Source organism: Asterias rubens, chromosome 16 (assembly GCF_902459465.1).
Source record: "Asterias rubens chromosome 16, eAstRub1.3, whole genome shotgun sequence".
NCBI classification, from domain to species: domain Eukaryota; kingdom Metazoa; phylum Echinodermata; class Asteroidea; order Forcipulatida; family Asteriidae; genus Asterias; species Asterias rubens.
In genome coordinates this window covers 11,029,311-11,039,754 of record NC_047077.1, presented here as the reverse complement: position 1 = coordinate 11,039,754, position 10,444 = coordinate 11,029,311, and the positions used below count along the sequence as shown (strand labels likewise).

The 10,444-nt window shown below is 38.7% G+C and overlaps 1 protein-coding gene across 1 annotated transcript; it reads left to right on the top strand.

Moving 5' to 3' along the window:
* Positions 1-10,211, top strand: LOC117300983 (GATA-binding factor A-like). Its single transcript, XM_033784857.1, has 5 exons — positions 1-67; positions 2,767-2,868; positions 3,886-4,014; positions 8,072-8,239; positions 9,779-10,211. Exons 1-5 carry the CDS (start codon positions 23-25, stop codon positions 10,148-10,150), a joined length of 816 nt encoding a protein of 271 aa, XP_033640748.1. The 5' UTR covers positions 1-22; the 3' UTR covers positions 10,151-10,211.
* Positions 10,212-10,444: the final 233 nt, after the last annotated feature.

Here is a 10,444-nt window from a genome sequence, read left to right as displayed (position 1 = left end):
CGCATGCGGGCTGTACCACAAAATGAACGGCATGAGCAGGCCACTCATCAAGCCTCAACGCCGCCTGGTAAGTTGAGCTTTTCACGGCAGCCTTTACGACTTAATGAGGGTTGCTCTTGTGTGGTGGCGTAGAGGAGAAGTACACCCTGTTAAAAGCACTGGACACGTTTCGTGGTTTTCAAAGACCAGTATTCTCACTTGGTGTATCCCAACATATGCATACATAAACAAGCCTGTGAACTTTTGGTATGGTATAAATAAGTCATTGAAGTTGCAAGAGAATAAGAAAGAAAAAACACCTTGTGCTTTCAGATGCATAATAAGAATCGTCAGCTTATTATTTCGGTATGGCCAACGAACTTCTTTAGCACTGTCTTTAGCACTATTTGTAAGGGAACTAAAATTATACAATGTTAGATAAAGCATTGGGAAAAGTGTTTTTATTTATTTGGCCCATTGTTTGTGCTAGAAATGAACAATCAAATTTATATACGTTGTGCAATTAGCCTACCCTTTGACACGGTCCTTCAACTGGGTGCCACTTGAATTCTGTGCAATGTGATTGGGTAGGACGACACGTTATGTATCACAAAGTTTTTCGTTTTGTATAGAGACAAAATAATTCTAAAAGTACTGAGAAAATCTAGGTTTAAGACACTGGACACTATTGGTAATTGTCAAAGACTAGTCTTCACACTTGTTGTATCTCAATGTGCAACCATGTTGTGCATGCAACAAGGGTGTTTTGCTTCCACATTGTTTCGCAGCTCCGACGACCAATCGAGCTCAAATTTTCACAGGTTTGTTATTTTGTGCAGCCATATGTTGAGATACACAAAGTGAGAAGACTGGTCTTTGACAATTAACAATAGGGTCAAGCGGTCAAATCATTGTCTTTAAAATGTACAACTGTCATTTAGTTTTGTTTTTCTCTCTTGTGAAAGACTTGCACTTTTCACCCTCGCACGTGCACCGCAAAGCTTCACACGTATATCACTGACAAGTTTTATCTCTGGAGTCATGAAAATCGAGTACTGGTTTTATCTCCATGCTAGCCTGGTGAAGATCGAGTGACACATTGATAAGGATAAAAAAGTCATCACTCAACAAAAAAAAGAGATGACATAATGGAAAGGAGTGGGTGAAAAACCCAAGCCCAGATGACATTTTAGAAGGAAACTAAAATTACAAATAGTTCCCGCGTTTTTGATGAAGGGTGATCGATGATCAACGCCTGTCGTGGACAGGGAAAGTTGAATCGAAAATGTGTAATGAACGAAGAATTGGAAGTAACCCGCATCAAACAAAATATATTTATTTAGAGGTCTGTGGATACGATATTTATTTGCGCGTATTTGCAAAAAATGACTCATTAATCAAGTGAAACAGTCATTCGTTAATTAAATTGAGGGGGGGGGGGTTGTCGTGAAAATGCCGCAACATTTCTAGGGAGAAGTGTATTACAGATTGTCGAGTAAGCGTTCGAGGTGGTAGTATTTGAGTGACGACTTTGTATGAGTGGCGTTATGAAATGAATGACGAGTTGGTAAATGACGAGTTAGTAATAGGTGACGAGTTGGTTACGTCTGTCAGGTTAAACGAAGAGTGAAAAATAACACCGTACGCTTTGTCGAAAACGGTTGAGCAAAACCCAACCGGAATTGGTGAGCTTGAGATGGTTTAAGCTTGAGCATAGACTTGCTCCCTTGCTCCATGGTTTGAGCAATGGTTGGTAGCATGCACTAGTGAAATACAATTCCGTCTGTCTGACTGTCTATCTGTCTGTCTTAAAGGCAGTGGACACTATTGGTAATTACTCAAAATAATTATTAGCATAAAACCTTTCTTGGTGACGAGTAATGGGGAGAGGTTGATGGTATAAAACATTGTGGGAAACGGCTCCCTCTGAAGTGCCATAATTTCCGAGAAAGAAGTAATTTTCCACGAATTTGATTTCGAGACCTCAGATTTAGAACTTGAGGTATCGAAATCAACCGTCTAAACGCACACAACTTCGTGTGACAAGGGTGATTTGTTTTCTTCATTATAATCGTGAACTTCGATGACCGATTGAGCTAAAATTTTCATAGGTTTATATTTTGTGCATTTTTTGTGTTGAGATACAGCAAGTGAGAAGAATGGGCTTTGACAATTAGACAATTACCAATAGTGTCCCGTGTCTTAAACGATCTTCCTGTCAAGGGAACTCGGCAAAATCGTACATGGGGATATAGTCTCTCTCATTATTAGTTTGTCGTCTATGGTTTATGAATAGCACAAATCAAAAAAATTGTGATTCAGTTACTTATAGACAACAAGACTTCTTCTAGTCATTTTGAAAACAGCGGTTAGCTTGTCTGTCTGTCTGTATGTCTGTCTGTCTGTCTGTCTGTCTGTCTGTCTGTCTGTCTGTCTGTCTGTCTTAACGATCTTCCTGTCAAGGGAACTCGGCAAAATCATACAAGGGGATATAGTCTCTCTCATTACTAGTTTATCGTCTATGGTTATGAACAGCACAAATCAAAAAAATTGTGATTCAGTTACTTATAGACAACAAGACTTGTTCTAGTCATTGGGAAGCAGCGGTTAGCTTGTATGATTCGAACGAACAAGCAAGTTCTGAGAACTGGACCACTGATTGGCCAATCACCATTGGCGGTAGATTCTTACGCAGAGAGTCTGCTGCCACCAAGCGTCTCCAAAGTTACAATGGAGATCTTTTCCACATTCTTAAAATCAAACCATTATTGTGGATTTTTGAAACAGGACGAAATGGGTGACCTTTGCAGCGACAAGGGACCAGATATAATGGAGGGACTGGAACAGTCTCTACTACGATACAAAGACAGACGCTGGAAACCGAACACGGTAAGGCCAGGAACGAAGAATGACATCTCAGTGCTCAATGCGCGAAAAGGCGTGGTCTTTAACTTTCACTTCATTTTTGTATTAATTTTGACTAATAATTATAAAGGTATAGATTTTTTTTTCAATATAATTTTGAGTCCCGTGAAAAGAATGCTCAAAGACTAACTAAAAACAAACAATTCTAGAAGCATGTAATGTAAAAACGAATTTAACACAGTGAAATATATTGAAGCATGAATTATATTTGTTTCTAAAAATTAAGCAAGGTTTAATAAGCATGATTGTATATTCAAACAAAAGGTACTTTTTATAACGAAACGAGCGAACTTCGACACCGAAAAATTGTCGAAATTATTCCCAGCGCTGAGATGCTATTCTGACTTGTATTGGCCTGCCGGATTTGACCATTATTTTCTTTTACGAATTCAACGTCCACCCATAACAGTGGTCAAATGCTAGTTGAACCAAACAAAGAACGACCAGTCAAAACAGACCAAGTGGTCCCTCTGCATTGCTAGTCTAGTTTTAGATTTGGAAAACATCCCTATTTCATTTGAAAGATTCATGGACTATTGGAAAAGCCGACGGTCTAGTGAAATGACAAGCCTTCTGGCCAGTCATTGAACATGTTATAGACAAACTTTGATGATACATGAAATGGGTCATGTAACGCGCACATCCATTTTGGAAACGCAGCCTGTAATACAAAAAGAAGAAAAGAACAACTCAAAAGTTTTAGTTTTACAAAGTTTTAGTTCTGATACAAAGTAGATAGATAGTTTCGTTAGCGTGTGTTGGCATAGCGAGTACCAGTCAGTCACAATGTGCAGTGATCGCGGCCATTTTGATTTTATTGTAGGTCGCAGAATGCTAAGTTTTGTAACAGTATAAAAAACTCTCAGACATAATAAATTATGTGTAACAATCACAATATACCTGTTCAAATTGCAACTATTTTACGAAAGCAACAATTGACGGACCATCTTTTTGTGTTCCTTTTTTGTCTACCGTTCACAGCAATCTGGATCCAGACGCGAAGGAATAATTTGTGCAAACTGTCACACCAGCACTACAACACTGTGGCGGAGGAATAAAGACGGTGAACCGGTCTGCAACGCATGCGGACTCTACTATAAATTACATGGCGTAAGTATAAATCATTTTCGGTTTTCCAAGGAATACGGGTCATGTGTTGTGTTTTTGCTGAACCATAAGAATTTGCTAAATTATAGGCAGATTTGCAGAGAAAGACAAGAAATACAGTGGTTTAAAAAAACCTGTCACGGTGTGTTCACAAGAATGACGAATTTATTTACGTTTAGCGATGTGACAGTCGGTACCAATCGCATCTCTGGCTGCAGTATTCGCAAAAAGACACTCAAGAAAACCTGAGAAACGATTCATGCATAATTGTTTCTCGCGTATTTTTTTGGTTGACAAATTAGCCAAACCATTATTACTTAAAGTCACCTGGAAATAGAATTTGTTTTCTTTCAAACATATGAGTATATGCTTACGAACAATAAAACAATTTTGTTAGTAATTGTTTGTGACGATTTATATGTTAAAAAAATATATAAAGTTGTTTGGGGTGCTGACTCCGCCTACCCCTTTTGTGACGTCAATCGAGGCAGACTTTGCCTGCAATGCGTATAGTAAACACACGTGCAAAGTACATGTACGTCCAAGCCGTGAGTTGGTATTATTTCAAAAAGTTTTTTTTTGCATTCAGCAACAAAACACCTGGTCGGCATTGCCGTTTTTTTTTTTTTGAAACGTACAAACTCACGACTTGGTCCGTACATCTACTTTGCAATTGTGTTTACTCTACGCATTACAGGCAACGTCTGCCTCGATTGACGTCACGAACAGCGCCCTCTCGGGTCGGGGTCTACTCTTAAATTTGTAAATAACATAAGAACTGATTGTGTAAAACCTTAGTTAACTGTTTATTCACATTCACTCATCAAAACACATATATTAGTGACAAAAGCTTTATTTTGAAAAAATACCACTTCCAGGTGACTTTAAAAAAAAAAATCCTTTCTCAAAATAGTTTATATTATCACCAGCTGCAGTGCATGTCGCACACAGTAAGGGTTTTGCGGTGAATAATATTTGTTTGAGCATTTACCAACGACCTTACCTTTAAAGACTTGTTTTGTGAAAAGTATTCATAGCGCTCCCCCAAGGAAGTTATATTTTGAAAATATGAAAGTTTTGTTTCTCTTTTTTGTTCTTTTGGATATCGCCTGTTACTCGCCTGGCATACTCGTTGCTTGCAAATTTGCGTTGTTTGACAATGCCCTTGCAACAAACAATTTGCATTGAACAGCACGCTGATCACCTTACACATTATTTAAAGACACTGGACACAATTGGTAAATGTCAAAGACCAGTCTTCTCACTTGGTGTATCTCAACATATGCATAAAATAACAAATCTGTGAAAATTTGAGCTCGATTGGTCGTCAGAGTTGCGAGATAACTATGAAAAAGAAAAAAAAACACCCTTGCCACACGAAGTTGTGTGCTTTCAGATGCTTGATTTCGAGACCTCAAATTCTAAACTTGAGGTCTCGAAATCAAGTTCGTTGAAAATTACTTCTTTCTCGAAAACTACGTCACTTCAGAGGGAGCCGTTTCTCACAATGTTTTATACCATCAACCTCTCCCCATTACCCGTTACCAAGTGAGGTTTTATGCTGATAATTATTTTGAGTAATTACCAATAGTGTTCACTGCCTTTAAAGGCTTACTTGGTAACACACAATTTGAGAGCTATATTAATAGTATAAAACATTGTGAGAAACGGCTCCCTCAGAAGTAATGTAGTATTTGAGAAAAGGGTAATTTCTCACTATAAAAGACTTAAAACTTGAAGCTTTTTTATGCATCTGAAACACATATTTTTGCAACAAGGGTGTTTTTCATTATTCTCTTGAAACTTTGATGGCCAATTGAGTTAAAATTCTCACAGGTTTGTTATTTTATGCATAATGGTATACACCAAGTGAGAACAACTGGTCTTTGACAATTACCAAAGGTGTCCAGTGCCTCTAAAATTAAAATGTTTTGGGGTGAACGATTTTCAAAACTATGTTCTTAACATATGTTTTAGCAACAGTGCAAGCATAAGCCGCAGTGCTTTTATTTTTTTTTTTTGTATTTGGCGATCTTTGACCCTACCTAAGATTTGTTGTGTGAACAGTTATCACATCCCCATGGAAGTTTTATTATGAACAGATAAATGTTTTCCCTTTTTCTGTTATATTGCCCGGTAATCGAGGCTTGCAAACTGCGTTCTTTGACACGGCCATGCACAGTACACCGATCACATTCCAAACAGAAATCATAAAGTGACGTGTTTTGAACAAACAGGAGCCATTTAAGCAGTGATTGAGCCGTCTACCAGTGAGTTATGGTCCATTGGGACATACCTAACGATTACCTTCAAATAAACACTAGCCAACCCCAGACGACCCTTTCCGAATGACCCTATTGCTACCATAGGGGGCGGTCTTCACTCCCAAGGGGCAAATGGCATCAATCAAACGTGCTAAGTGCAGCGTGTGACAGCGCCTTGTTAAATGTATGCACTTGACGGCAATCATTTACTTGCATTATTGTTATGTTTCATTGAAGTCTAATTATGTGGTTACACAAATCGGAGCTAAAAGCACTCGATGTTTTGGCGTGAAAGTCCTCTTAAATCATGAATCTGGCAGGCTGGCGTAAATCTATCTATGGCCGTAAGTGGTCCCTGGAAGAACATTTTGATTTCCTTGGTGTTTTTGGAAGCTCGGTCGTATTAAACTCATGTCTGTTATTAATGACCCGTTTTTATGTCCATATATCACGGTAGAAACATTCATATGGATAGTGGTTTGCTTTGGATGTTTAGTTGAACGACCTGTCAAAACTGTAAAAGACCTGCTGCCAAAAAAACTAAAACTAGAAACACAAGAAAAAACACACAAATGCCGACTTTGTTATCTCCCTCTTCCCGTTGGAAACCGGTGCTGTTGTTTCTTTCTTCGATCTTCACTGTACGTTAATTTTCTAAAACCCTCCCATTATAACTTGGCCCACAACTATCCTTGTGGAGCTCCCAGATTCATTTATGAAACCCAAATGGAAAATTATCTTGCAAGATTTTAGATTATCTTCGTTTGAAATAACACGACTCCTTTGAGTAAAAGTGGTTTAAATTTAAATCTATTTATTTTTCACGTGATTTAAAAAAAATATTCATTAATTGCTTGGCTTTTGGGGATGGGCTTCAGAATAAAACTAAAATGTACAAACTCCAACAAAAACCTTATAAATGTCCTCAGTATATCCAGCATTAGGGCATTTGGCACCTTATTTCCAAGTATGACTAAAACTTTGATTTTTTTTATAGGAACATTTACTTTCAAAGCCCGTACAAAAGCATAAAATCCACCTTCAATGCTTCACAACCGGGGTCTGGCCGGAAATGAACTGAACAATGCTAAACAGACAGCTACATTGTGATGCATGCATTGAAAGAGCCCTTCAATTTAAAAGGTTCTTTAACCACAACCCGTTTGATGGAAACCATTTTTCTCGTCACCCCACAGTGTTACTATTAGGGATCAGCGAGGCGCCGTGCTATCGGGGGACGAGGATGGACCAGGCTTGGCGTGTTGGCTGCGTTTGGGATCAAACTGAGATCAATGGCTTATATCGCCGGTCCCATGCTGTGATCACCATAAAGCGCAATAGCATTATAACAATAATCTAGACGAGCTTTGAGACGTAGCGTTGTAGCTTTCCATGCGTTTCTTGCGGTTGTGTTTATAAATTATGGAGCGGTGACATAATATACCACCTATGTTTTGGAAGCCAGCCAGTTAAGCATACGGATTTACGTGACATGATCGTGTGGGCAAATCAAGTGATGTGTCCATTCGAAGACGTCTTGTGTGGCCGAAGTGAACTCCAGGAGGGATACTCGGCTTGTACACTCTGTTTTTGAAAGGGCAAGGGCACCAAGGCATTTTCTCCTGCGTAAAGGGCACCCTATGAGGAAAATTGCAAGTTCTACTGTAGCATTTTAAGGGCACCATGGCAATGACCAAGGCGCAGTGAGGCAATCGCATTGCATCCGTGAAGTATCAGCCCTGGATCATACAGTAGCATATAATTTCAATATTATATCAATTTTACTCCAATTATAGGTGAACCGCCCTCTAGCGATGAAGAAGGATGGTATCCAGACTCGTAAGCGCAAACCGAAGGGCTCGTCCAAGCAGCAGATGAATGGACAACAGTCTGCCTCAACGAAGTCTCCCAAAGATGTCCACTCAACACTGCCACCAACGTCCATGCACAGCCCATCCATTAAGGTAATTTATTTTTCATGATTTAAATATACTGTCCCTCACTCAATGTTGAATATACTGGTCTTTGACAATACCGAATGTGTCCAGTGCCTTAAAAACAATGTCCCATTATAAAAAGTTAAAGGAACACGTTGCCTTGGATCGGTCGAGTTGGTCTTTAAAAAGCGTTTGTAACCGTTTGTTACAAAATGCATATGGTTATAAAGATGATTTAAAAGTAAAATACAATGATCCACACAAATTTGCCTCGAAATTGCGTGGATTTCCTTTTACTTTGCAAACAAACACGGTCGGCCATTTATTTGAGTCAAAAATTTGACTGTGTTAGTCGACGAGGTAAAAGGAAAACCACGCAATTTCGAGTGATACTTGTGTGGATCATTATATTCTACTTTTAAAACATCTTTCCAATCATATGCATTTTATGACAAACGGTTACAAACGCTTTTCAAAGACCAACTCGACCGATCCAAGGCAACGTGTTCCTTTAACTTGGACAATGCCTTCATATAAAGAGTTATCTTGACCAGTGCCAAACTAAAAGTCGACTGTATAATGAAATGCTGAGTCCAATGAGTGAAAACATTCGATTTCAAATCATATAGTATCTAATTTACCTCCACGAGATATCCCTTTTTGTAAAAATGAGTGAACAAATGGTAGCGCCATACAGAAAGTTATCCGGGAAAAAAAAGAAAACAAAAATTGATTACTGTGTGTGGCTTGTGTAAAACTCATAACTTATAATTATCTTTGAAAATGTTATGTTTTTAATTACCTTTCTTGCCCCCCTTTTCATTTGCTTGTATACATTATGTGGTTAACATTTAATTGTTTAGTTTGCCTATGTATACCATTGAAGTGTTAACGTGTTTGCTATTTTCTTTCCTCTCCATTTTTTGTGTTGTATTTTTATTCCTTTTTGTAATACCATAATTTTTTGTAAAGCGTGTCGATCCTTGGGAGAGGCACAATTTAAATGTTGATTAATAATACACAGTTATAATAATAATTCTTAATAATAATATCTATAAGGTCGCAGTTTTTGGATAATATATTTGCACACACATGTGTATTTGCACACATTTATTTCATTGCTGCCCTTCATGTACACATACACATTCTACAAAGTTTGATAATTATTATATTCAAATTATGAGTAGTTTACAGTATTACTTAGTATCTTAGGATATGAAAGTTTACAATGATTTAGATAGTTATATATTAGGAAGCTTAAAGCATGCTTAAAGTAGGACAACAATTAGGTTAGGGTGAAGCAGAGGCTTTTGTGCCTTAACCTATGGACAGACAAACAACATAAAATACTATACAGAAGACAGAAAACACAAGACAGACTAGACAACAAGAATACACGACAGCTATTTATGCTACTAAAGCCTCAAGAACTATGTTTTTTTTTAAAACTAGACATCAGGGTTGAGGCATTTGCTTTTATGTCCCTATCCTAATTGCAGCCTTTCTCTTATTGGACCAACTTTATTATTCAAACTTCTCTATCATCCACCTTCCCCCCCCCCCCAGATGGAGCCTCATTTTAACTATGGGATGCCCACCACTCTACCCAGTCACATCTCGCTCTCCAGCCTCTCCAACACCCAGTCTCGTCTCTCATCCCAGAACCAACATCACCACCTAGACCACATTCAGCATCACATCAACACCGGCCACACCAGTCGTCTCCTCTCCAACGGGAGTTCTGCTGGGCATAGCCCCCTCAACTTGGTCAGCCCCGGGTCGGACCACAGCAGTCATAGCGGCATACAGTCAGGTAGTAACGTAGTCGCTGCTGCAGCCGCTCATACGCTCTTCGCTGGTGTGAATCCATCCCCACCTACTGCCGTAGCGGTGTCGTTAGATAACAATGGCATTACTGCGGTTGTTTCCTCAGACTAGATAGTAGTTGGTACTAGACACAACATAAAGTAAGGGAGTGGCCCAGGAGTTACTCAAATGCGTGAAGGAGTGACTCAAGGGAAGTATTTTCAGGAAATTCTTCTATTGTTTATCTTGACCTTTAGTCCAGAGGGCGCCCCACTCAAATGACGTCATGTACATATGGTATATTAATTGGAGAATACTATGTTAGTAATTTCAAAAATCTCTTTAAAGACACTGGACACTATTGGTAATTGTCAAAGACTAGTCTTCTCACTTGGTGTATCTCAGCATATGCATAAAATAACAAGC

Bases quoted from the DNA above. Each gene is read 5' to 3' on its own strand.
- LOC117300983 (XM_033784857.1), top strand. From the start codon at position 23: ATGAACGGCATGAGCAGGCCACTCATCAAGCCTCAACGCCGCCTG. The intron at 68-2,766 runs GTAAGTTGAGCT...TTTTTGAAACAG, and splicing joins TCAAGCCTCAACGCCGCCTG to GACGAAATGGGTGACCTTTG. The intron at 4,015-8,071 runs GTAAGTATAAAT...CTCCAATTATAG, and splicing joins TCTACTATAAATTACATGGC to GTGAACCGCCCTCTAGCGAT.